This window comes from Sebastes fasciatus, chromosome 24 (genome assembly GCF_043250625.1).
Source record: "Sebastes fasciatus isolate fSebFas1 chromosome 24, fSebFas1.pri, whole genome shotgun sequence".
NCBI lineage: Eukaryota > Metazoa > Chordata > Actinopteri > Perciformes > Sebastidae > Sebastes > Sebastes fasciatus.
Genome location: NC_133818.1, coordinates 9,337,770 through 9,365,591, shown reverse-complemented (window position 1 = coordinate 9,365,591; position 27,822 = coordinate 9,337,770). Strand labels below are relative to the sequence as shown.

Here is a 27,822-nt window from a genome sequence, read left to right as displayed (position 1 = left end):
ACTGAAGTTGTCCTCCAGGATTTTGAATACCCTGTTTGTTCGCGTCTCTCCCGAGACAATAACCAAAACCTCTTTGTGTAGTCGTCTGTTTTGTTCTGATAGCATCTTATATGTCAGGCGCTGGATCATAAATGTACATGACAAGAGTAGCATTTCATGTTACACCGCATTAGAAACCCGGCTCTCTTTTGTCTGCATAATCATGAACGCTGCGGCTCGGGTTGAAATTCAACCTTTCACTGCTAAAGAAGGATAATGCCAGAGTTGTCACTTACATTGGATATCATTGCTTTGGGCAGAAAAAGAGCTCCTCTCCAGCATGTGTTTCTTTTTCCACACTTTAAAAAAAAAAAACGTTAGACATGGCTCTCTCCCTTAGGGGCGGTAATGGCATTCTCCATGACAACGGCAGTGTGACACGGCTGTGCCCTTGAGGACCGGGCGCCCCCTCTGGGGGGAGCGCCGCGGAAACACGACAGGGTCAACGGTCACCTCCCATCATCCACCAGCAACCCGTCCTCCTCTCTCTCTCCTCAGGTGGAATGTTAGAGAGAGAAAGAAAAGTCTTGAAGCAAGCCCACTCAGTCCAGGCCTGGCAAACGTGGAGCTTTAGCCACGGGCGGTTCTGGCTAGGTCTCTACCTCGCACAGCTCCTTGCTGTTCCCTCCAAGGCCAGGGCTGGATCAATACGTATAGTAGTGCGGATTCTTTTGGCACCCAAGTATAGCGGTGCAGTGTTGCCCTGAGGTATGGGTCCGTTAAAGACATAACAGTGTGTGCATGTGAGCAAAGTGGACTGAGTTTATTCAGGAAGGTGTTGAGATGCTTGGCATGAAACTGATGCTTCCAACAAGGATCGCTTTTTTTTTTTCTGGAAATACAGGAAATTCTCATGTTCCCATTAAATATTTTTATTCTGGGAAAATCCTTGAAATGGATACAGGTTAAATAAATATTGTTTTATATAATTTAATCCATGCTCCTGAAAACAATATTTCTTTGTAAATGATACAAAATGTGTCACTTATGATGCATCAACCAGAAGAAAAAAAATTATGAAAAAGACCTCACAAATGGATCTATTTGTTTTTTAGAAACAATACTCTTCTGCCACCTAGTGGATAAAAAGCAAACTGCAACAGAGTTCATGTTTTACTGCATTCTTCATGTTATACAGCATAAAAATGTACACCCTGAGGGAGAAAACTCATCCTATTATATATAATTTCTTTGTTTTACACAAACAAAAAGCTCTCGCGTCAGCCTCGTGTCCGCCTTGGCACATCTTCAATGAAATTTCAAAAAGGAAGTGAAGAAAAAAACAGAAAATGTTCAACCTGTGAACATAAAGTCCAACTTAAAATGAGACAAGGTGCAGAAAAAGAGATAAAAAAAGAAATCATAGATCGTCAACTTGGAAATTATTCTGCTGACATTTTGTTTAAGTTAATGGAGGTCTGGTGTCCTCGCTCAGATTCCTAAACAAGGACAAGGAAGCCAGTCAGGCACCTGCAAAACAGAGACATATTTACATTAGGGCTGTCAATCGATTAAATATTTAATCAATATTAATCGCACATTTTTTATCCGTTCAAAATGTACCTTAAAAAGGAGATTTGTCAAGTATTTAATACTAATATGCTGCTTTATGCAAATGTATGTATATATTTATTATTGGAAATCAATTAACAACACAAAACAATGACAAATATTGTCCAGAAACCCTCACAGGTACTGCATTTAGCATAAAAAAATATGCTCAAATCATAACATGGCAAACTCAAGGCCAACAGGCAACAACAGCTGTCAGTGTGTCAGTGTGCTGACTTAACTATAACTTCACCCAAACTGCATGTGATTATCATCCACATATCTTGAGGTCAGTGGTCAATGGACCGCTTTGAAAAGGATTCCTTAGGTTTTTTAGTTTTATAAGATACCACTATCTTCACTCTAGCTTCAAAACTGAGCCCACTACAACCTAAAAATCACAAGTTGCGTTAATGCGTTGTGGTGTTAAAAAAAAATTTGCGTTAATTATTATAGCGCTAACTTTGACAGCCCTTATTTACATCATATCTTTCCTCTATAGGCAGGAATGGAAAAGGGCCCCGAGACACACAGTCATGGACAGTCAGACATCAAAATGTCCAGAAATATACCTGTCATGATGCATTCAGTGTCTCCATGTCAGTTTGTTTCCATGTCAATAAAAAGCCTAAAATATACATGTCTATTCCCTCTTTTACCATTCTGAGTAACATTCAATAATGTTGTGTGTACTGTGAAGTTTCACTAAGAATGGAAACATGCAACTAAAAGTTATTCCTGGGCGGTATGGTCATTGTCATAATCAACACTGTTCTAACTTTGGCAGTTCATGAAGGACCTATCACTTATAGGTTTTCAGGGCTTTTACACTCTCTCCATAAACAACTTTTTTTCAGATGATCTCATTCTCTTGGGAGGCTTTGTTTCAGTGTTAGTGGACTACTGTGTGTTTGTATCACAATCAAAGCTACAGCACGAAAATCTAGAGTAGTAGAGCATTTTTGCTAACTCCGGCATGTTCACATCTTGTATTTCATACTGATGTTCATTAAAGGGCTCTGTCCCTATCAAATAAATAAATGAATGAAAATGAAAAATAAATCATGCAGCCCTACTCTAGAGCTACATGATTAAAAAGAAGTGGTCAGTGGTACTGACCGTATTGGTATGTGGACCGGGGTGGTGAGGGAAGTGCACTGTGTGGACCGCTGGGGGCCTGAGGGCCTAAACCTTTCCCACCAATACGGAGACGGGACCTCTGCACAGCCGCCGCCACCGCCTGTGCAAATCTGGATGGGGCGGCACTCATCTTGACCGGAGGTCTTGGTGCAGCTGCAGGCTGATCATGCATGGCTGAGGTGGGCTCATGTTGATGGTCCTCGCTGAATGCATTAGTTTGCCCATTGGAGGTCGAACTTGGTGGCTGAGACGATGGCGAAGAGGAAGCTGTAGAGTCTTCTCTCTTCTCCTCCATGACCTCTATGTTTTCATTAAAGAAGACAGGTGGAGGAGGGGGAGGGAAATAGTTGTCCTCTTCTTCCTCTTCTGGTACCACTTCCTCCTCATCAGTTAATGAACCACAATGGTTCACATCTGTACTTTCGGACTGTCCAGTGGGGCTTTGACACTCCTCTGAGTTGATCTGACCATCAATGGTAGGTTCTCCATCACTGCAATCTGACGGCACTGCCAGTGTCACCTCAGATGGGACTTCAGGTTCAGGTTCATCCTCTTCCTTCTGCTTTTCAGCGATGTCCCCGACCTCAGAAAGAGGTGAGCCTGGACTACCCTGGTTGTCTAAATCAAGCACCGGTGGAGGAGAAGTCTGAATCTCCTGAGAAGAGGGTTCTGGACTCTGCAAAGGTGTTTCTGTCTCTGATCTGTCAAGAGAACACGGATCCTCCTCGGTCTTTCTCCCGAGCTCAGGAGAAGCTTCGCTCTCAGGGTTATCATGTACTGCTATCTGGTCCAGGGTGAGTTCGGGATCGTGGGACTTCTGTGTCTTCGAGGGAACCACTTTAAACGTGGTCATCCCCTTCCTCTGTATGGGATCCTCCCACTCATGCTCAGTGGCGAGGTTGGATGTTCGAAAGGATTCAGGTTTTGCACAGAAAGGCCCGTTATTTGAACACCTCGGAGTCGTCGGCATAGTGAAGGAGCCGTTGTATAATTTTGGGAAGGTGGCAGAGTTCCGCAAACGCTTAACCAGAGTTCCTTTGGAAATAGAGGACGTCAGGACTTTAGCAAGAGCACAGCGGGCGTCGGATATGTCTTTCCCTCGAAACGAGGGCAGATATGGTTCGGCCACTTCATGGAGATGAGCAAATCGACGTAAGGAGGATGTGGATGGACGTGTTGATGAAGATGAGGGTAGTGATAGGTATACAGAGTCTGACTCGTCGCTTTCTCTCAGCTCCTCCACAGTGATCAGGGAGTCTACAGTCCCTGGAGAAAGAGGAAAGGCTGAATTATTCAAATTAAGGGTCTTAAAACTTTGATACCACAGAGTAAACTTTAAGAAATGTCCCTTTAAAGAAATTGCTATATTTCCAATGGAAGTTCAGCACATTTAACAACAATATTTATCATTTAAGTATCCCAAACACATAAGAAACACAGGGAATACTGGGCTCTAAAGAACCAGTGACTCAATTCTCGAACAAATCACATTTTTGAGGGGCATATGGTGCTCAGTGCAAATTCCTTTTTTTTAAACTTAATTTTCATTCAAACTTCAGAAACCTAAACACATTTTTAAAAATAAAATCAAGTATTAAAGTTTAAACAATTGTTCCCAATTTTATTGTTATAAGAGAAGTACTAAATATTAATGAATCAACTCTGCATATAAAATTGTATAAATGTTACGTTTTTCTAAAAAATCTGTAAATGAATCATCAGAAGAACCAAGATCAAAGAATTGTAATGAAACATAAATATATTACAAACATGAAAATACAATAAGAAGAACGATATAGTAGAGAAAGAAATGAACATGTAACATTAAAAACATGATTTTGGGAAAAAAGAAAAATGTATCATTTCACAAAGGGGTGACGAAAAATTATATTTGCTCATAGATGTACTAATGTTGATCTGGCTTCTGTTTTGTATGTAAAGGCACGGAAATGTGTTTACAAAATGTAATCTATTGAAAGGAAAACATAAAAACAACTTAAGACAAAATAAGAATTACAGAATTTCAACAAAAAAATGACAGATAAGCAGACAAAAATAAAAACAGGACAAATAAATAGCATTTAAGTGCAGCAGGCAACAGTGACAGACATCCATAAAAGCCACTAAGACGGGAAGGAGGAAGAAGAGGCCAATGCAGGAGGAGGACGGAGAGGAGGAAGAGGGACGGTGGAAGGAGGAGAGGAAAAGGAGACAGCAGCAGCAGCCCTCAATCACCCCCTTCAGGTAACACAGAGTCTGGAAGCAGGGAGGAGAAAAAGCTCAGCTTTAGGGCAGCGACCGTCAGTCTAAAAGGGTTCCAACAAACAACTCCAAAATGTTTACAGCTAAGTCTCATACTGATGAAAAAGCCAGAGTATCTTAACTTACCTTAACTATTTAATGTCTAACCTCAACCATTGGAGGTCAATGTCTAACCTCAACCATTCAAGGTCAATGCCCAACCTCAACCATTGGAGGTCAATGTCTAACCTCAACCATTGGAGGTCAATGTCTAACTTCAACCATTCAAGGTCAATGCCTAACCTTAACCATCTTGCGAGAGTTTTTCCCAAATTGTGGGTTACCTTCTAGACACGAGCCTGCAGTTCGGTTAGTATGTGACTCCGTGAAACGTGAAAATGCTATTTTGAACTCTCACAGTCCGTGATTATGTAAGTGTAGGAGGACAGGATCAAGAAAGTGTTCATCAACTCTTGGCTGGGAGTTATTTTTCCAGCCTAGGATTGATACCAACTCAGCAGTGTGTTGCACTATCACAGCCAAAAGCAAACAAGGGAGTGAACCAAGACACTGAAACTGCTGAGGGCAATTTAGTCAGATAATTAGAACACGAAAAGTTTTCTTTTCTTTCACTTTGCCTTTGATTTTTTCTAAACCAGAGTGCACAATGGAGTGTTTCTCACATAATTACAGATCCCTAATAACCTACGTCTAATAACAGAATGGTCATTGTCCATTCAAGTCGGTGAGGTCAGATCAGTAGAAAGGAGAGAAGCTGAACCCAGGTGGGGAAAGCATATCAGGCAGACTAATACAAGGGAATGAAAGCTTGGACAATAGAGGGATTTATCTCGGAACAGACTGAAGCCAGTTATGTTCTATGAACAAGGCTCTCCGGGTCACTTTAATTGCCCTGAACAGGGTTAAATTGTTCTGACTGATAAAAAAGCAGCGCTGGATTTAACTGCTAAATCTTCCCATTTGATGGTATTCGCTTTGACATTTTAATCTTGATTTAACTTGACCTCGTGTGGCGCTGGCTGAAGCCGTGAGGATTTGGCAGATACAAGAATTCACCCCACTCTAAACCCATTTGATTTCCACTGAAATACTGTAAAAGGTCAATTGGGATTATTCGACCAGCATATTTCATATCTGCTGCCATTTCAATGATGCTGCCTCCACAATCACCACTGCGTGGAGATAAAAAATAAATAAATAGAAAAATGATCCAGGCAAAAAAAGTAATTCACCTGCGAAAACAAACTTAGAAATATATGATACTGGCGAAACTTTTTTTTTTCACCTTGCAAAACTTTTTCCCACTTTGTTTAGAGATATTTTTTTTAAGAAACTTAGAAAGATTCTCCTGGCAAAATCTTTTTTTCACCTGTTCTTAAGTCATAAACACAGGAGTGAAAACGATTTAGATCACACTTATAAAGGGATCACCAGTTTTGTTTTTTTTCACTGGCCTCTCAGGGCTTCCGTATCTATACCTTTAAATAGCCACAATCATCACCCATTTAATTGAGTTGACAGGCTGAGATCTCAATCATTAGAATTCAAATGGGTCCAGCACAGGATCTGGTAGCCCTTTTTTTAGATCTCAGTCATGGAAGGTCAAAGGTCATCTGTCATGAATGAAGGTGTTACCTTTAAGCTGTGTGTCTGCCTGCAGCTCCAGGTGGTTGTTAGCACAGGGAGGAGGTGGGGCCCTCCTCTTGGTTCTCCTTAAGGTGGATTCTGCAGATATCTACACACAGACACACAGACAATGACATTCAATGACATCCCGTTGACTTCAGTGTTTCCTCATTGTTTGAGAGACATTGAGAGGGACCCATGCTCTAATGTTCCACCAGAGTTTACTGAAATGTGATTGATGGAAGTAGTAAAAAGGAAGAAGAAGAAGAAGGGGGAGGAGGAAGAGGAAGAGGAAGAGGAAGAGAAGAAGAAGGAGGAGAAGGAGGAGGAAGAGGAAGAAAAAAGAAGAGGATGTAGGAGGAGGAAGAGAAAAAGAAGGAGGAGGAGGAAGTGAAGAAGGAGGAGAAGGACAAAAAGAAGGAGAGGGAAGAGAAGAAGCAGCAGGAGAAGAAGAAGAAGGAGGAGGAGGAAAAGAAGGAGGAGGAGGAAAAGAAGAACAGGATGAAAGACGAGGAAGAAGAAATAGGAGGAGGAAAAGAAGGAGAAAGAGGAGGAAAAGAAGAGGATGAAAGACGAGGAAGAAGGAGGAGGGGGAGGAGAAAGAGAATAAGAAGGAGGACGAGGAAGAGAAGAAGTAGAAGGAAAAGAAGGAGGAGGAAGAGAAAAAGAAAAGAACAAAGAGGAGGAGGAGGAGAGAGAGGAGAAGAAGAAGAAGGAAGTTGAAGGAGGAGGAGGAGAAAGAGGAGGAAAAGAAGGAGGAGAAGGAGAAGAAGAAGACGATGAAAGACGAGGAAGAAGAGGAGTAGAAGAAGGAGAAGAAGAAGGAAGTTGAAGAAGAGGATGAAGCAGGAGGAAAAAGAGAAGAAGAAGAAGATGAAGGAGAAAAAGAAGGAGGAGGAGGAGAAAGAGGTGGAAAAGAAGAAGAAGAAGAAGAAGAAGAAGAAGAAGAAGAAGAAGCCTTCCCACCACCAGCCCACCTGTGAGCCTCCTGCATGACAGCTGCTGAGGTTGTTGGGGAGGCTCGTTGAGGCACCCATGGGTGGCTGAGGGGCTCGTCTCTTCTTGGGCGTTTCTGCTGGCAGAGTGTTAGAGGAGGAGACTACCGGGGCATTCACTCTGAGACCCGGAGAAGCTGGCGCGCTCCCTGCTCCGTCCTACGAAGAGCAAATTATCATTATTATTATTATTATTAGAGAATATAGATCCACATATCAGCTCCTGCAGGCGGACAACACACTGTACCATTCCAGCTGTTTTCTTCCTTCTCCTGAACAAGCTGAGGAATCCCGCGTTGTCCTTCTGTTTCTTGTCCATCTTTGGCAGCTCTATAGAATAACAATAATAACAATATCTTGATTAGTATGTAGCAGAGAGGCTGGATAATACGGAGACTGTGCATGAATGTGTTACCTTGTAGTGGAGGTGGTGTGATGACCTGTGTTGGCGTGACAGCTGCTTCAGACAGAAAACACCATCAGCTCAGATTGAACAGTATGAACAGATATAGAGCCGTTATATTGTACCGTTATTCGGCACCTTTCTAACAGCTCTAGTCAAGAGTCGTCAGTTTACTCAATGAGAGAAAAGGTTGTGAACCACTAACATACCTGCTTCAGGTGTCTTGGGTCGGTGCTGGTGGTCAGTGGGCTCCTTAGCAGCGCTGTCTTTGGCGAACACTTCCCTCAGGCCGTGTTCATTCAAGGTCTTAGTCAGGTCCAGCGGCTCTGTGGACTGAGAGTCTCTCAGTAGGACGGTCGTTTCTACTTGAAACTCGCACTTGTCACACACCACCGGCAGCAGCATCTCAAGGGGCACTCTGGGATTCACCCGCACCACGGTCTTATGGGACTTATTGTAGTTGATCAACAGACGCACAGATGCCTGCAAAGACAAGTTTTCTTATACAACTACAGAATGAAAGTAAAATAAGATCAATATTGATTTCCCATTAGTTTGTTTTACCTCGGGCATGTACGGCCTCCTGATCTTTATTTCCTCCGTCCCTTTGGGCTTCAGCACAATCGTGTCCACTTCCAGTGAGCCGATAAGAGAGTTGGGTTTGAAGCTGATGTTGTTCTTGTTAGGCGACAGAACCTCGACGGTGTAGTCGGACGGATTCAAATGGTAGCTTGCACAAAGGGTCACCAGTAAGTCCATCACTGGTTTACTAATAAGAGGAGGAAGTTCAAAGAAAATCACCATAAATAAACTACATCTTATGATCTTGCATTGTTATGAAATTCACAATTCTCAAATTATAGTATGCCAGTGCACGTTTATCACAAAACTAGAACTTTGCAAAGAGGGAAGAGACCAAACATTGGCAGCAAAACAATTTAAATATGTATCTCTAAATATATACAAATAAATATGTGGGACTTTCTTTAAAGGTGCAGTGTGAAGGATCTGGCAGAGCTAGCGCTGTGGTTGCAGATTGCAACCAACTTAAAATTCTCCCTTGTGCAAAGGATGTACAAGAACTACAGTGGCCAACGCGAAAACGCAAAATTGTGAATGGCCCTATCAAATGAAAAAATAAATCAATGCAGATGAGGCCGAGATGTCCTGATTTTATTTCCTAATATGAGTCAAGCTCAAAGAACACTACATTTCCCATAATGCCATCTAAACTAGCATGGGGCCAAGACAGGACCAGGGCATCAAAAATGTGACATTAACATCCAATGTAAGAATTAAAGGGCAGGTCTACTTAGCTCTACCCTCTCGTTTTACTTCTGGTTGCAAAAAACCAAGATGGCAACTGCCAAAATGCTGAATTCAAGGCTTCGAAACGGCAGTCCACAAACCAATGGGTGACGTCACGGTGACTACGTCCACTTCTTATATACAGTCAATGGGACCCTTCCTTTAAGAGGCCATACTGCCTATGGTCATGTAAATGTATCTATGAAAATTGTACAAGAGCTGTACATAAAATGAAAAAATCTTGTAATATGGCCTACCTTCCATGCACCGTGGCGTTCTTCTCCAGCCCCCCTGGCAGAACCACAGACAGAGAGTGGTCTCTCTCCAGTGGATTCACCTGCTCATCCATCTCAATGGACCTCAACAGAACTCAAAAGCCTCTCCAGATCTGATGTTGTTCCCAACGTCAGGTAAGCCGTCTGAAAGATGTTTCAGTTATTAGTGTAAGTGGAAAAACATACATCACATGACCTCACACACCCAAACAATGTCTCAGAGAGTTGAGGCTGTTCACGCCGTCGTAGCAGGAACACCATACAGTCCATACATGACTGTTGGTGCCGGTGTGAAATGTCTCACAGCTGCTCTAAAACATTTCAAGAATGAGGTTTGAAGGCCTGACTCTAACTCCCATTATAAACCTAAAAATATATTGTTCACGGTTACATTTCTGTTTTATTTTTGTTAATTATTTGTTTTTTTACTGACAACATGCCAGTATTTGAGTGCCTTAGCTGTTAAAGTAAGAATTATAGCCTATTAGCAACTGTTAAAAAAGTTATTTTCTGCATTTGCTTTGTCTTCCCTATTGTAGCGACCGAACCGTGACCCCAAAACCGAGGTACAACGAACCGTGAATATTATGTACGGTTACACCCCTACACAGTATGACTGCAACTATTGATTACTTCTCATTATCTAACAATCTTCTTAGTTTTCTCGATTAATCATTTGGTCTATGAAATATCAGAAAATAGAAGACCAAGTTGGCATATTATGCTTCTTTTGTCCAACCAAAAAAAAACAAATATATTCAGTTTACCATCATAGAAGAGGAAGAAAACCAGCAAATACTCACATCATTGAGAATTCACTGTTTCTTTGCATTACAAATTACTTTTAATATTACTCATTTGCATAATAGGACAGAAATGCATAAAGAACTCTGTAAAGAAATGTATAGAGAAAAGAATACAGAAATAAATAAGTTTGGGGGAATAAATAAGGGAAAATCGTGCAGAAATAAATGGATAAATAAATAAATGCAAAACAAAAATATCAATAGAAAAATAAATAGAAAATTTAACAGAAGAGTAAATAAATAAGGGAATTAGTACAAAGATAGATAAATAAATAAACATACATACATACATACATACATTCAAAAATAATTATAAAAATAAATAAAAAATACATGCAAAATTCATACAAAGATGAATAAATAAAGAAGCAAAATAAAACAGAAATAACAATTTATGTCACATTTAATGACATTTATTTATATATCTAGTCACTTATTTTTTTATTTTGGCCATATAATCACAGCTATAATAGTAAACCTAGTATTATTATTGGCCCAAATAAAGCCTTAAATCTATCTTTAACATTGTAAGCTACCCGATGCATTCAAATGTCATCGTTTACCTGAAAAGCCTCTTCCTCAAACCGGACAGTCCAAATCCGCCAAAGGAACTATTTCTTCACGAAAAAAAGTATCCAAAGTGTCGCAAAAAGCAGAATTAGAACCACAAATGGAACGTTTGCAACTTTGCTGAGTTCCACCGAAAATTCTGGAACGACTTCCACCGACTGTCCGACTCTGTTCAGGTGAAGTTGAGGAGACTCCTCGAGGACTCCCTCCAGGAATTTAACCACCTCTCTCTGTGTGTTCACCTTTGACCTCCTGTAGTTCTCTATCACTACAGGAGGAACAGCCGCTTTACGCAGTGTGATTAAAGCCGACGCCCTCCTGTCGCAGCTCACCGGAGCTTGCCAGCAAAACAGTTGTGTGTATCTGTCCCTCAACACGCGCGTGCCACTGATCCGCGCGCTCACGTGAGGAGGTGACTGAGGACAACGCAACAAAATTTAAAGCCACTATTTTCATATAAATAAATGTCTGTTTAGTCACTATCTATAGCTGAAGGAGGTAACACAATAGTGATTGAGCTTATGGTCCACTGATGAAAGTATTACAATATTTAAATATTTGCAGTATTGTGAATGCAGTCTGTGGTGACATCAAAAGTATAAAGGCAAAGAGACGAAACTCTAGTGTTATTTTGCAGCCGCTGCCGCCATTTTGGACTGTTTGTTATAAAAATCATCTTCCTACATTGTGTCCATACTGAATCCGTTATATGCACTTCTGTTACGTCATGTAAACAAACCACATAGGGTACCTATTAGCTGTGCGTTCGAGATCAGACTGGAGACGTCACTACTTATCGTCCTACGTTTGTTCTTCATTCATTCATTCATTCATTATCTGTAACCACCATTCACACTCACATTCACACCCACGGGCAATTTAGAGTCAACATTTAACCTAACCTGCATGTCTTTGGACTGTGGGGGGAAACAGGAGTACCCGGAGTAAACCCACGCTAACACGGGGAGAACATGCAAACATCCGGATTGAATAAATAATTTTTTTTAAAAATAAATACATTTTACAATTTGCTAAATAATAAGCTAAATATATAATTTCTTCCAAAAGAGCTGTACATTAGCATTACGTTAAAAAAGAATAAAATAAAAAAAGAATAAAATAAATAAGTTTGGGGAAATAAATAAGTGTTGAAATGCATAAATAAATACATTTAAAAATAAATAAAAAATAAATGTAAAGAAAATAATGAATGCATTTTAAAATGTACTAAATAATACCCTAAATAAATAATTTCTTCCAAAAGAGCAGCATATTAGCATTTGGATCATTGGTTCAGTGGTTGAAAGCCTGCTCTATATTTAACAACTATTAGATTAATACTACAATCACACGGTAAAAAGTCAACTTTATCCACAGACAGGACGAGATCCATGCAGCCCTTGCAGTCTGCCTTCAGCCATGTTGCTCAAGCAGTAATGCTGAGTTCCAAATAAGCTTACACTGTCTCTCCAGTAAGAGGGATTAGTGCTTTTAAAAGGCTGCGTCTCTCCATTCTCCCACATTCACAAACACTTACAATTCATATTATATAAATGCATCCACACCTCACCTGTGTCCACAGATTGGTCCCATTCTCTCTCAGCTCTCTCTCTTCTGTGTTATGAAGTGTCAGGAGGAGGGAGGTTGAGGGACAGAGAGGTTCTCTCCTCTGTAATCCCTGTTTAGCAGGCGGCCCTGCCCATGTCATATGACATCACTTTGTCTGTGTTTGTGTACTGAAGGCTTTGTGGGAGGTGGTGGTGGTGATGGTGGTGGTGAGAGAGGGGGGGGGGGGGTATCTGCATCAGGTAACCTGGTGAACCAGTCCTCCATCTGAAAGCTCTCTCTAACCACATCAATGTTTAAAGAGTATACCACTCAATTTATACAAAGGCCTCTAATCCACATTAGCTACTGATCCTATCTATAGTATCTGGCTGAATCACTGCTGATCAGCTACACTGTAGTCCATCATCCTGTATACTGTAGCAGGCAGACTCAATTGAATGTTCATGTCCTCTCAGGGCCGTTAAGGCCTTCTGGGAAACGTAGTAAATCACTAATTGAGTAAAAGTAGTTGATTCACATCGTGGGAGGGGTTGGGACCAAAAATAGCTCCTGGAGTGCATTAAACCAGTGGTTCCCAACATGGGGGTTGGGACCCTCACAAGTGCTCACGATATAAATTTAATGGGTCTTAAGGTGATTTTATAGAAAATTTGACTCTAATCTTTGCTTTTTTTTTTTTGAAAACCTTTGTTTTAGGGGGTCATAAGCGCTGGGAACTGTTGCGTTAAAGGTGCAGTGTGTAGGATTTGTCGGCATCTAGCGGTGCGGTTGCAGATTGCAACCAAGCATGCTAACATTAGCATTCATAGCCTCACAGAGCTGCTACCAAAATGTTGTCATTCAAAGGAAAGATGTAAAAATACTTAAGTCGCCCACTTTGCACTTTTTACTTAAATTATCATATTTAAAGGCGCAGTGTGAAGGATTTGGAGGCATCAAGCGCTGTGGTTGCAGATTGCAACCAACTGAAACTTCTCCCATGTGCTATGCGTGTAGAAGCGCTACAGTGGCTATCTAGAGTCAGTGTTTTGTTTGTCCATACTGGGTTACTGTAGAAACATGACTGCCGGCTTCGTGTAAATATATACAGCTCATTCTAAGCTAAGCTAATGCTGCACATTGTTCATTTGAACATTTGAATGATTAAATAAATTAAAATAGAAGATTGGGCTGTTAATAAGAAGAGATTAAACTGGAAAAAATTAAAAATGTTAGCCGCAGGGCAGCCTGTAGTAGTATCTTGATTCATCTGCATACAGTAGTGAGCAGTAGCAGGCAGCTAAGTGGGAGTTTTAATGAAATTAAGCACACAGTGAACACATGTTCACACCTACTGTAATCTTGTAATCTCATTGTGAAGGAGACTCAGTGGGATTGTACCGTGGCCGGCTGGCAGTAAACAGATCGCCGTGTGACTGTCGAGGTTGATGAACTCCTTCTGATGACTAACGGATGAGCAGAGAGGCTGTTAGTTAGTCACACCGTCCAGTCTGTCGCTGTGTGTCAGCACTCGGCGTGTTGTGAAATACACCCACCACGGTCTCTCCACCCTGGACCAGCAGCTTTGTGTGATGGCGTGACACCGGCAAGCTTTATTTTTTCCTGTCTAAGGAAATCAAAATGGCAACATTATGATTTCACTTCCTCCGTGTTATCCTCTGCTCAACATTCAATGTTAACAGTCATGTGTAGACTCCAGACCTATTCTTGGATAGATTCGTGTAAACTCAGGAAGTTTTTTCCCCAGCAGTGTAAAGAATGTGTATCGCGCCATTTATTTCTGTTTTTAGCCAAACTTTACTGTAACAGAGGCGTCTAACAGCCTTCCTTTGACGTGCCACATCCTTCTGTTTGAACAAGGCTTCCAAATTCATCACTTTGCCTCTAATGAAATACGCAGTAAAGTCACAGAGAGCTGCCAAGAAGCTGCTTTGGAAACACCGTTCACACTGGTGGAATATAACCAGGGAAACACTGTATACTGTATATGGCAGCTATCCATGTGTTATTATTTCACCCGTCAGTAGCTACCTCATAATTCCTTATTATTATTATGTACAACACTGATTAAATTGTACAATAATTCAACTGTGCAATACTCTGTCACTTATACTGTACATTCCAGAAATATTCTTATTTAATTCTTATTTATACTATCCTTGCATTATATTTAACACACTTAAAGGGCCAGTGTGTAACATTTCAGGAGATCTATTAGCAGAAATGGAATATAATATTCATAACTATGTTTTCTTTAGTGTATAATCACCTGAAACTAAGAATCGTTGGGTTTTCGTTTGCTTAGAATGAGTCCTTCATATCAGCGGTATTCAGCTGGTTGCAATTTGCAACCACACCACTAGATGCTGCCAAAACCAACACACTGTCCCTTTAATAGAGCCCACTACTCAGCATTTTATTTATTTATTTACATTGTGGTTATATATTGTATGTATTTGATGCACATATTTGTACATATTTCTTTATGCTTTTATATTTCTGCAATTGTATATGCTGTTTTTTTTATTGGGGCTTCTGTTGTTTTTGAGCTGTAATCGAATGTTTTTAAGGTGTGGCTAATTGTTGTCATTGTCATTAGTAGGTTAATTGTTGTTGATTGTTCTTTGTTTTGTTTTTTGTCACATTTTTGACTTGTTTTATTTGTTGTTGATTTATTGTTTTGCTTTGTTTTGGTTGAAGCTTGTTTTCTTTTGTTCCCTTTTTTTTGTATTGGATTTTAATTACACGTACGGACCCCAGGAAAAGTAGAATCTACCGTGGCAGTAACTAATAGGGATTCCAGGTAAATAAATAATCAATCAATCAATCAATCAATCAATCAAACAAAGTAACAAAAAAAAAATAAACAATCAATCAAACAAACAAATAATCAATCAATCAAACAAACATAAAAAATAAATAAACAAACAAATCTCAGAATTGTTATAGTGTTGTGTACACGTGCAGTCAAATGTAAATGATTTGGGTTGAATAAATGATTGCAAGTACACTGACCATCAAACCACAGTGTTTGAAGGCTTCATTTGCGACTGTACCGTTAAAACTCTGTCCATCCGTAGTCTGGATTTGTGCAGCTCTGACAGCCAGAAAACTGTGTTTAGAGAGATTTTAATGAGGAAATCAACCTGAAACTGTAAAAATTCGGGGACAACAAAAATTGGAATTTCAAAATTGAGGGGGACATGTCCTCCCATTTCTTGTGGAATGACACACCTTGGCTGTAGTAAGAAATTAGAAATACACTGTGCATGAGCAAAACAATGATTGGGTAAATGCTGCAGCAGTAAAACAATACATGAAAAGCCCATTAAGGAGTGCTTGTAAAGAGTTGTCAGTTATGTTCACATGGTGAAGTGAAACTGCGGTGCAACCATGTGAGAGTGACACGCTACATCGAGCTACGGGTGTGTCAACCTCTGCTGAGGGATGCAGTTTACACTCGTTTTCACTTCCCAAATGGACTTAACGCCAACATGAATCACACAACTATGAATTTACATAAAGTAGCTTGTTTATATTGGTGGCTGTAACTACTGTAGTTTCACAAAATCTCCAATTTACTCCCAACTTCAGAAGAGAACTAACTTTATTCCACTCTATAAGCATTATGTATTTATGTTTGGGTGTAATTTCAACAAATGTCCAGCAGATGGCAATAGTTTACAAGAAGAAGCAGGTGGAGTGCTGATGTCTAGGTACACCAAAGTGGTCTCCATGTGAGTGCGCACATGCAGTTTCCTGACACCTGACTGTTATCAGTAGTAGTAAATAAAGTTTTTTGTGCTGCCAGTACAAAAACATATAGAACTGAAATAATGATAATCTTAAATTTTGTTTCCATAATTTCTATAACGCAATAAATTTTTCGGCTTTAGAGCACTTTTAAAAGAGTGAAGATAGAGGTTAAATAACACTCGAAAAACTGTCACGGACATTTTCAAAGGGGTCCCTTGACCTCTGACCTGAAGATATGTGAATGAAAATGGGTTCTATGGGTACCCACGAGTCTCCCCTTTACAGACATGCTCACTTTATGATAATCACATGCAGTTTGGGTATATTTTTTAATGCTAAATACAGTACCTGTGAGGGTTTCTGGACAATACTTGTCATTGTTTTGTGTTAATTGATTTACAATAATAAATATATTCATACATTTGCATAAAGCAGCATATTTGCCCACTCCCATGCTGATAAGAGTATTAAATACTTGATAAATCTCCCTTTAAGGTACATTTTGAACAAATAAAAATGTGCAATTAGTTTGCAAGTTTTTTGCGAGAATTCTTTTAAATAATTTATAATACGCTGATGTTTTCTTCTGTTTACATCTTGTTTTGTCTCTTTGTTTGTTTCGAAGCTCACTACTTCAAAGTGTGTTTATAAACTTTTGCAAGTATGAACTGTAAATTGCATATATGAAAACAATATAAAAGTATAAAAAAAAAAATTAAATATTTTAATCAATTATCTTGAGAAAAGTAGGCCTATTCTCTGTAACAAAAAACTGTAATACAGGTATGTGTGTCTATTTAAAAAGTTAAAAGACAACTTTTAAATGAAACTGGATAAAAACAGTGATTTTATGGTAAATAAATAGGATGATAACATAAAGGAAGTGGTAATTATAGGACAAGCAGCTACCAAAATAAAACTAATTCAATAAAAATTATTAATGAATCCATTCCGTTTCAAAAAATAATAAAGTATAGTAGTTTTATAACATCTAACAACAGGTTGCTCTACAAGTGTACATCCAGGCCATCTTGTGCCAGTCGCAGCTATAAGGACATCATCACTCCTCCAGCCTGACGCCTCAACCAACCAACCGGAAGCGCGCATTGATTTCTCCACAGCGAGCAAAAAGAATCAAAGGAGCGTTTATTATTAAATGATACAATCCGTCAAACAAACCTTCCAACGGGATTCTAACACAAAAGGAGACGTTCCATTCTGGAATTGACGGTCTATCCGCTACAATAAGGGATAACATTCTGTTTATTTTCGGATATGGGATCTACCTTCAAGGTCCTCACCTGCTGGGCACCGTGATGGTGGTGAGTAGACACATCTTTCAACACATCTGATTTACATTTATCTTTTGATATATACACGGTGAAAACTAGCAGATATTTTATTATTTATTGTCATTATAACTACGCAGCCATTTAATCTTCACTTCACAGATGTTATATTCCACTGGTGGTTAATTATCTTATTATTAAAGCCCAGTTATTTACTGTCTGACCACTAATTTATCTTCCAAACGAACAGAAATAACCATTATATATATTATATATATAAGCAACCTCTCTCCGACGTGCAGGGAGGGAATAATAGTAAATAACAGGCCCCATTTTGGTGTGAAAAAGAGTCCTTTTCATAACATGTGAAGCAACAATTGGGGCATTTACATTTAGGCAGGTTTTATTAGCAAGGTGGCAGAAAAAAACACATTTCTATTTTTGGCTCTCTGTGAAGGGGATTGATTACAAGCAACACATCTGGTAAGGACACGCCCAGACCCATTCAGACCCATTCAGTGGTTCATGGTGGGACTTCTTGCAAACCTACGTCTGTGAGCCCAAATAGCCTACACTTAAGCTTTATTTTATTTTATTTTATTTTTTTTTAAATTAAATTAAATTACATTTAATTTATTATTTTATTTGTATTTACTTAAATTTTCGTTTTATTTTCATTTATTTTATTATTATTTTGTTTTATTTTATTTTAATTTATTGTATCATTTTTTTATTTTAATTTAATTTACTTTTTTAATTTAATTTAATTTAAATTTATTTTAATTTACTTACATTTTAATTTATTATTATTTTCATTTATTTTATAATTATGTTATGTTAATTTAATTAACTTTTTTTATATTTAATTTAATGTTATTATTATTTTACTTTATTTTATTTTACTTTATTTTATCTTTTTCCCCCATTTGAAAAGATTTTGACCCTTGCAGTAGGCAGAATATTTTGAGTGTTCCTCAAAAAAGTGTTCCTATTGGCTGTGGCTGTGGTGGGCGGTGCTTGGTATTTCCTCAACATGGCTGCCGGGTCACAAACGTTCTCATTTTACAGCTAAACAGTACACTACAAGATGTTTCTGAGAACATTTCACGCCAAAAATAGGCTTTACAGTAACAGAATATTGATTAATATTTGATCAGCGCTGCCTAGTTTGACCATTTCATTGGAGTTTGCGAGTGATTGACAGCTGTCTCTGTTGAATGAACAGCCAATAGGAACGCTCTCTCTCTCTGAAATGACCTGTAATTGGTCAAAGTGTCCCGTCATGGGCTAGATTTTTTAAAGCCTGAAAACAGAGCCATGAGGAGATGCAGAAGTATCTCTCAGAACACTTGAATTAAAATATGCTGAAAGGTTATTATGGAATTTTTGCCCAATGATGCAAAAAATATTCTGCCTACTGCAAGGTTAAGTGCCCGGATAATAGGGTCAACATCTTTTCAAATGGGGGGGAAAAAATCAGATCAAATAAAGTAAAATAAAATAATGATTAAATAAAATAAAATGAAATGAATTTAAATAAATACAATTAAATACAATTTAATTTAATTTAATTTAATAATTATAAATTAAAATTAAATAAAAGGTGCAGAAGTTTTCTCTCATAACACTTGAATTAAAAAATGCTGAAAAGCTATTGTGAATTTGTTGCCCAATGATGCATACTGCTTATCCAGTATTTAATTGTGTAAAATATATGGAAGTGAGGAGAAAACAAGAAGTACAATAATATAACAGGAAATTAGTTGTAAAGTAGTAAAGCTGTGCACTTCAACGACCCCCATGTTGCCCCCGGACCTCAGGTTGAGCACCGCTTGTTTCCAGGGGTCGTTGATAGGAGGCTGCTGCTGCTGCTGCTGCTCGAGCGACTGAACAAGCCGCCTCAACCTCGGTCTCTCTCTCACCGGTTGTCTGCGTCCTTTTCCTTGTTATATTGTATCGCTCCTGGTGTCGTCGTGCTGCTGGTGGTGGTGTTGTATCTGGAGGAAGAGGAGGAGGAGGAAGACATGATGGATAATTCGGCTGGCTTTTTGTTTGTAGCAAATACAGAAAAAGTGTGTATTTTCGGGAGATGACGAGGAGACATAATCATCAACATGGCGGCAGCTGCTGGAGCTCTCTGACACAATTAAGGTCTAGTCTTTCTTATTTCTAATCAGCATTATAAGCTACAGACTTTCATGCTGGCCTCTATGTGTAACCTGTTGAGAAAAATCAATACAACAACATAGACAAGCATACAGGTGTTTGCTACCTACTACAGGGAGCACAAGATAATGATAACAATGTGTAAAGGTATCAGGTAGGTTTTCCATTTGAGTGTTGATTGTTTTTCCTTCTTCTATAAAATGCCCTTTTGACTCCATGTAAGCTGCAGTTGTGTAGTCACTCAGGTAGATGTAGAGAGCACACAGAGCAACATGTCTGGAGCACTCTAGTCTGGAGATATGTGTTGTTGTCTCTCATACTGTACTCTGTGTGTTCCCTGCTCTCCCTTTTTCAGTACCATGGACAGAGAGACATATTCTGTCTGTTGGTGGGGGGGAAAGAGAGCTAGTGATTTGCTGCACACTTAAAGGAGGCATTACTGCTGTGGACATGTTGTGATAGGTACCTTAAAGGACACCATTCTCACATGCCCACATGTACATTATAACAGCATTTGGTTGTAGGGATGTCACGGTACCAGAAATCTAGTAGTCCTAAACCTAAAGGAGTTGTAGTTTTGTTGCCTAAACCTAAGTGTTGTTGTTGCCAAACCTAAAGAAGTTGCCGTTTTGTTGCCTAAACCTAAAGCAGTTGTAGTTTTGTTGCCTAAACCTAAAGGAGTTGTAGTTTTGTTGCCTAAACATATGTTTTTGTTGCCTAAACCTAAAGAAGTGGTTTTGTTGCCTAAACATAAAGGCATTTTAGTTTTGTTGCCTAAACCTCAAGAAGTTGTGGTTTTGTTGCCTAAACCTATAAAAGCCTTTTTGTTTGTGTTCAGAACATGATGTTTTCATTCAGTTTAACGTGTTTCTTTTTTCACTTTTACAACGTAGTAGGCGCAGTAGGCCCCACATTGACCCTCATCTATGGTGCTTATATCAACCAATAATGCACATTTAATGGCTTGATAACAGTTGAATCGGTTGGCTGCAGCCTCAGGGTGGCTTATTTTATTGTACACAATGAGAACTGTGGACATTTGACTTACATCAGGAAGTGATCTCATCATGGCGACTACTATCACAGCAACCAAGTGGAACACTGAAGGCCGTCTATATGTGAACCAGTTTGCTTCTGATTTCATAGATACTGTTATTCGATGTGCAGAAATGTCGGCTGTCCCTACACGTTTTCAGTCTGTCATGTTATATTTGACTGCAGGGATGACCCCGCTGATGGCTGAGCTCAGAGGTGTGGGTGTGGATGTATGTTGGGCCTACAGGCTCCATCAGGACTCACACCCCCCCCCCCCTCCCCCTTTCACCACCACAACACAACCACCCAGCAGCTCATGCTAGACAAGCTGTCAGGCCACACATCATATAACACTGGGTCCCGGGGCAGTCTTTGGGACACTAGCAGATGTGTTTCATGAGACGGCCCTATGGGAGAAGCTACAATTAATTCACAGTTTATGCCTGATGGATTCTTAGGAACACAACATTTGCGCGGCTACTGCGGCTTTCTAACGAGCCTCCACTCCAGTAATAATGGATGCCATGATTGGCTGTTTATGAGCCATGTCACAAATTTATTGTTTTCCCATATTTCTCTCTCATCAATGGTTCAAATTAAGTGTTTTATCATGTGTGGCATAAAAATGCATGTTTTTAGGACAAAAGGCATTTTCCAGTGGTGAGTACAGTTGAGGGCGGCACTGTGGTGCAGTGGTTAGCAGCAAGAGGAAGGCAGGTTCAAACCCGGCCCTTCTGTGTGGAGTTTGCATGTTCTCCCCGTGTTAGCGCGGGTTTGCTCCGGGTGCTCCGGTTTCCTCAAACACTCCAAAGACATGCAGGTTTGCTCCGGGTGCTCCGGTTTCCTCCCGCAGTCCAAAGACATGCAGGTTTTCTCCGGATGCTCCGGTTTCCTCCCACAGTCCAAAGACATGCAGGTTTTCTCCGGGTGCTCCGGTTTCCTCCCGCAGTCCAAAGACATGCAGGTTTTCGCCAGGTGCTCCGGTTTCCTCCCGCAGTCCAAAGACATGCAGGTTTTCTCCGGGTGCTCCGGTTTCCTCCCACAGTCCAAAAACATGCAGGTTAGGTTAATTGTTGACTTTAAATTGCCCGTAGGTGTGAATGGTTGTCTGTCTCTGTGTCAGGCGACCTGTCCAGGGTTTACCCCGCCTTCGCCCAATGTCAGCTGGGATCGACTCCCCCCCATTCCCCCTGTGACCTTGAATAGGTTAAGCGGTTACAGATAATGGATGGAATATTAGAGTGCATGTAAACGTAGACATTGTTAGATGTGATAAAGTCTGGCAAAACTCCCATTTGGACCATGGCGAAGCATCACTATGCTTCTGGGATAAAAACAGTGTTCCAGATTTCACCTTGAGTTGCTCGCAACCCAGGCGCGAGCTGAATGTCAAAATAGCTTAAAATTGTCTCTCGCTCTGCTTTTTTAAAATGGAAACAGAAATAGGTTGCCGCTCCTCCATTTCCATTCGGAAAAAGGGAAGAAAGGGCTGACGACTCGAGGGAGACGTCACTTTTGAGATTATGCCAGGGGGCAGCCTCCTGTTTTCTGGGCCAGTACGGCGTCCCGTGAGGAACAAAGACCCACCTTTGAGACTGATAATGGCTCACCAGGGGGTTTTGGGAAGATCTTGTTTGTGTGCCACTATTTCCCGTGGGACCATGACGGGCTTCTGGGTGTGGAGGGTGGTAGATGGTTTACAGGGGGAATCAATATCTACTGTCAACTACATTTATCGTTTTGTTTTTACAAATTTGAGGCCATCCATCAATTAATTATGCGATAAAAGGACAGTACTGCGTCTTATTCCCCCAGAAACCACTTTACCCATGAAGCCAAATGCAGCAATAAGTTGATTTAGACAACATAAATGGGGCAAAGTGGCAAGATGTATGTTCCCTTGAGAGTCCTTTTTGCTTGGCTTTTCCTCATGCTGTCCAATTCTGGCTATTTCTGTGTCCCCGTAGGCGTTTCACCAATGTCAGACCCCCTATATACTTCCTCTCTAAAGCCCCCACCTCACCTGTGACCTCTAACTGCTTCGATTTCTACCCAGAGGTCAGCGTGACACACGGCACAATTTTTATGCTGCTTCAAAGAATAGAAACATTAATGTGCCTTTTAGCACATTTGTCCGCGTGATGATTCTTCTTGTCGTCAGCGGTTATAAAACGCCTTTTGTGTTATTCACTCAAATCGGTAGTCGTCACTCAGACCCATTTGCATGTGAAATGTGCTCTGTTATTATTTATTTTTTTCTCCTCCAGCCTCTCAAATGCATTTCAGTATTATTAGCTCCTTAATGTCGAGATACATGAGTCATGAGTCACCTATAGGAAGGTTAGATAGTTAAAGTGCCCCTCAACTCAAACATGTATTCTTCTTCTTGTTGTTCCGACAGTCGAATGTTTGAGCTTTGCTGTACGGAATAATGTATGTGTAGAATATGACACTGGAAGGATGTTTTCACATTCATCTGCTGAAAGTGGGGAGTTTCTATGTGTTCACTGAAAAATGCCATTTTTCAGGGGGCGGGGCCTGCAAGCATGATTTGTGACATCACAAATAGTTTGGAAGCCAATCCTGGTCCAACTTTGGTAAACTATTTTCATTATAAAAATAAGGAACATTTCAAACAGAGCTCTACGTGACCGGAAGAAATATATTTATATATATACATGTATGTGTATCAACTGTATTTGTGCCTAGATGACGTCGTGTTGAGCGTTAATCGAGTAGCTACAATGTAAGCAAAGCCTAGCCCTGACTGATCCAAACTCCATTCAGAAAACAAGTATTTTAAAAGTTGTTTGCTTGACGTCTTGCGGAAAGACCTGACAAAGCATGAATCCAGACTTTTTACAAATCTGCATCATGATGTTGTTATTTCGGCATCTTTTTGATCCGTTTATTGCCGTTAAATCACAGCAAAATATGTTTATTTTTGGTTCATACTGCTGTAGTAGACCAGGTTAATGGCGGAAAGGAACGTTGGTATCTAGGTATGACTTGCAGCTTGCCTCGGGCGATGATGAAAGTGAGCTAACGTTAGCTTAACACAAACCACTTGTTGTCGTCACCACCACAGAAGGCCCGCCTTTTAACTAATCCAATCGGAATCCTGACCCGTCTCCCTTTCGTTCCCTCCTCTTTGCAGCTCCCCGCCCCAGCTGAGCCCCTCGCTGCCCTCTGAAGGAGCAGGATGACAAGATGGCACAGCTGCTTGTACCGCCCGGACCTGACAGCTTCCACCCCTTCGTCCCAGAGTCGCTGGCCGCCATCGAGAGGCGCATCGCCGACGAGGAGGCCCGGAAACCGCGGGCGGAGCGCCGCGTCGACAGCGACGATGAAAACGGGCCCAAGCCCAACAGCGACCTGGAGGCGGGGAAATCCCTCCCCTTCATCTATGGGGACACTCCTCCCCGCCTGGTGTCCACCCCTCTGGAGGACTTGGACACCTTCTACAGCAATCAGAAGGTCTGTGTCAAACTTATAATCATTTCATCTGCTGAAAGGAAAATATTCATGTGAATGGATCCCTGTAAGGCTTGTTCATGACTGTGCTGTAAACCATCATTATGTGGACTGATTTAGCTTTCAATTATGGTCTGACTCAGGCAGTGCATTTTGATACGTGGTCTAGTCCAAGCCCCTAAAAGCTTTAAGTTAATTGCCCGATGCTCTCAACGAACTACTTTAAGGAAACACATGCAGATGTAGAAATTTCCTCCCACGTAAGACAAACAGGTGAATACATTGACTTCAGATGGGTTTTTATTACTAAAGGGTATAGTGCCGGTCTTTGAAAAACAATGTGTCATATACTTAATTACTTTAGTACTGTACTTAAAGACCCCCCTCCAGAGTATTTAGGCTTTTCTATGATATTTCATATTTCAGTCATTTCCTGACTAAGTTGATTAGCCACACTGTTTGCCCACATTTTTTTTGACAAATAACTTTTTTGTATCAAAGTAAGGATGTTAATGATTAACCGTTAACCAACATTAAGAGTTTTAACCGATTAATGCTATCGGTTAAACGGTTAAAATGAATATTAAAGATTAAATATAGGCTTAGCAAAACTCAGAGGAGCGGCTTGTCCCTTAAAGGTGAATAGCTGGTCCACCTTAACAGCCCACCTTAAGAGAGTCTGAGCCGGAAATTGTGCGTTTGAAACAAGCTGTCAGGATTTCTGTCATTTGTGATGTCACAAATATACAATATTTAGACCATTACACGGTTTTAAACGTAAACATTCTAAATGTGTCCCAGTTTATTTCCTGTTGCAGTGTATGTGAATGACATCAGCTGACAGGAAGTAAACATGGATCCAAACTATTGCCTAGCAACGCAATTCCGTTGCAATCCCGTTGAAATGCACTAAAACGGAGCGTTTCACCCAGAGGGTAAATACAGGTATATTGAGGCAGACAGTATGAGGAAAATAAAGTGTTTCTTGAACATTACAGCATGTAAACATGCTCTAATAGAAACACAAAATGCAAGTATGAACCTGAAAATGAGCACAATATGGGACCTTTAAGTAGAATTTTGAATGAAGAACTTGGATGGTAGTGTTTTTACATTGTGGTGTTGCTACTTTTGATTAACTAAAAGTATTTTTGGCAACAACTTTCTAGTGAAATTGCTAGTTTTCCCTCCATTAATTCATTATCATTTTGCAGTCGAGATGCAAAACAAACCCTCATTCAGCAGTAATGTGCTCAGCCAAGCTCAGAGCCTTTAGAGCACAGGGCCAACAGAGGTGCTAAATGTTAATCTGAGCCGCAGTGCCAACATGTCCTGCCTGAGGTGGACTTGGACTCATCCAGCTCCATTAGAATAAACAGCCAGCTTAGTCCTCTCTGCTGCTATGACTAATCACACATGGCATGGATGAACACACACTACACTGTATGCAGGTTTATGAAATGTAATTCATAGTTTTATGTCTCCCATGGGTGCTGCAAAACATTTTTAACTCATTTCTCTTCTGTCTCTCTTCCAGACCTTCATAGTATTGAATCGCGGGAAGGCAATCTTCCGTTTCAACGCCACTCCTGCCTTGTACATCTTAAGCCCCTTCAACCCTCTAAGGAGGGTAGCTATTAGAGTTTTAGTACACTCATATCCTTTCACAGTTTGCTACGGACACAGCTTGATTTGGATTAAAAGGTTTATCAGACAAAAGAGGGATTTAAATGATGAGGAAGTCGAGTCTTTACTGCTGCTGAGTAGCAGAAGACATTTTAGATCACGGACAAATGTTTTTTATTGTTACTGTAGCAGTTATGGACGGGGAAATGTTGACTGTAAGTGTATCATGTTACATAGCATGCACGAGTACAGGGATTAATGCTCCATTGTGTTCCTTGACTTTGTCTCTACGATGTTCAGCATGTTGATCATGTTCACCATCCTGACCAACTGTGCTTTCATGACCCTCAGTAATCCGCCGGAATGGGCCAAGAATGTAGAGTAAGTTTTCTCTTATTTCGCTCTGTCCAACAAGACATGTTGTGGTTTTTACATTGAAATATACATTCATTTACCCTTTGAGACAAAAAGCACACCTCTTCTTCTTATGGCGCGTTCACACCAAGAGCAAAGCAAACGATTACATGCAAAGTCGATGCAATCCAAACTCCATTCAGAAAACAAGCATTTTAAAAGCTGTTTGACGGTGATACATGTAATCCAGTACTGCCCTGCATACAGTAACTCTGTCACCCTCTCCCCACGCTTCCTCTCTTGTTTACCAGGTACACATTCACAGGGATTTACACCTTCGAGTCCCTTATAAAGATCCTGGCCAGGGGCTTCTGCGTGGGGAAGTTCACTTTCCTGCGGGACCCGTGGAACTGGCTGGATTTCAGTGTTATCCTCATGGCGTAAGTACTCTGACAAGCCTAGTTAGGATCAGCGTAACATGATCTGGCGTATATTAAGAGGCCAAATGCCTTTAGTGCTAATCAGCACAGCAGCCCACTGAATGTGAGAAGGAGAACAGAGAGTATGAATGATAATCTGCAGCTTTGAAATCATGGCCAGAAATCTCACCTCTATTCTGTTATAATAGCATGGAGCATCTTGGCCCATATTTGTCCCATGCCTCAGTGACTTCAGCTACTACGAAATAAAGCCTTTAGCATTAGGTCACATTGTGAATGATTCTTTGTGCTTATAGTATTTGTTACTAGGGGTGTAACGGTACGCAAACTTCACGGTTCAGTTTGTACCTCCGTTTTGGGGGTCGCAGTTCGCTACATTTTCGGTGCAAAAGAAAAAAACAAACAAAATGTGAAAAATATATATATTTTTTTCATTTATTTTGAAAATTATAAACATTAACAGGACGTACCTAAAGGATGTTGCATATCGAACCAACTGTCCTAACCGAATGATTCAATACAAATACACGTACCATTCAACATATTCTCATACAACGGGTCGTATGATATCTTACGAAAAAGTTATTCCTCCTTTTTTGTGAGTTTTCCTACAAATGTCCAGCAACACGTGTCAATTTCCGCCTGTTACATGCATACAGTCTTTTCAAGATATACTTCCGTCTTCACAGGAAACAACTTGGTTAGGTTTAGGCAACAAAACTACTTAGTAAGGTTTAGGAAAAGATCGACTTGGTTAGGTTTAGACAACAAAGCTACCTAGTTACGTTTAGGCAACAAAACGACTTGGTTAAGTTTAGGAAAAGATCGACTTGGTTAGGTTTAGACAACAAAACTACTTAGTTAGGTTTAGGAAAAGATCGACTTGGTTAGGTTTAGGCAACAAAACTACGTAGTTGGGTTTAAGAAATAAAGATTGTGATTAGGATTGAAATAAAACCGGAAGTAGCATAACTTAAGTACGGAAATTACGTGACAAATAAATCAACATTTACATCTGGTTACACACGGAGTACGAACACCGTTCTCCTGGGTGAACGTTCTGTGTTTTTCGACCTCCTCCCTACGCTGCGTTTGTCGCTCTTTTATACTTCCTGGTTCACGATTTAGTGGAATACAT

At 40.3% G+C, this 27,822-nt stretch overlaps 2 protein-coding genes across 14 annotated transcripts in view; one reads left to right on the top strand and one right to left on the bottom strand.

Moving 5' to 3' along the window:
- Positions 1-895: 895 nt before the first annotated feature.
- LOC141762712 (uncharacterized) lies at positions 896-12,659 on the bottom strand. 2 transcript variants are annotated; one of them, XM_074626724.1, is made up of 10 exons: positions 12,546-12,659; positions 9,582-9,743; positions 8,581-8,785; positions 8,226-8,499; positions 8,029-8,070; positions 7,861-7,943; positions 7,596-7,772; positions 6,628-6,727; positions 2,710-3,996; positions 896-1,509 (listed from the first exon to the last, which is right to left on the bottom strand). In XM_074626724.1, the coding sequence occupies exons 2-10, from the start codon at positions 9,671-9,673 to the stop codon at positions 1,502-1,504; spliced, it is 2,268 nt and encodes a 755-aa protein (XP_074482825.1). In that variant the 5' UTR covers positions 9,674-9,743; positions 12,546-12,659; the 3' UTR covers positions 896-1,501. The 2 variants fall into 2 exon arrangements, with proteins under 2 accessions (XP_074482825.1, XP_074482824.1); XM_074626723.1 differs by lacking the exon at positions 12,546-12,659 and adding an exon at positions 10,969-11,243.
- A 4,408-nt stretch (positions 12,660-17,067) lies between these two features.
- The window catches only part of LOC141762914 (sodium channel protein type 2 subunit alpha-like), a 40,587-nt gene continuing 29,832 nt past the window's right edge, over positions 17,068-27,822 (top strand). For 7 of the 12 annotated variants that reach the window (XM_074627076.1, XM_074627073.1, XM_074627075.1 and 4 more), the window contains exons 1-5: positions 17,068-17,622; positions 23,948-24,267; positions 25,802-25,920; positions 26,182-26,271; positions 26,556-26,684. In XM_074627076.1, coding sequence (XP_074483177.1) covers positions 24,001-24,267; positions 25,802-25,920; positions 26,182-26,271; positions 26,556-26,684 — 605 coding nt within the window. In that variant the 5' untranslated portion in view covers positions 17,068-17,622; positions 23,948-24,000. Of the gene's footprint in view, positions 17,623-17,715; positions 18,118-18,936; positions 18,961-19,286; positions 19,741-23,947; positions 24,268-25,801; positions 25,921-26,181; positions 26,272-26,555; positions 26,685-27,822 lie in introns of those variants that run through there. The other 5 variants (XM_074627071.1, XM_074627072.1, XM_074627070.1 and 2 more) reach the window with 5 other exon arrangements.

What these genes read in the sequence shown, in the direction of transcription:
- LOC141762712 (XM_074626724.1), bottom strand. Translation starts at nt 9,673, where the DNA reads ATGGATGAGCAGGTGAATCCACTGGAGAGAGACCACTCTCTGTCTGTG. An exon ending in GGAAGAAAACAGCTGGAATG is followed by an intron (nt 7,773 to 7,860) that starts GTACAGTGTGTT and finishes TGCTCTTCGTAG; the next exon opens with GACGGAGCAGGGAGCGCGCC. An exon ending in GTCATGCAGGAGGCTCACAG is followed by an intron (nt 6,728 to 7,595) that starts GTGGGCTGGTGG and finishes GTCTGTGTGTAG; the next exon opens with ATATCTGCAGAATCCACCTT.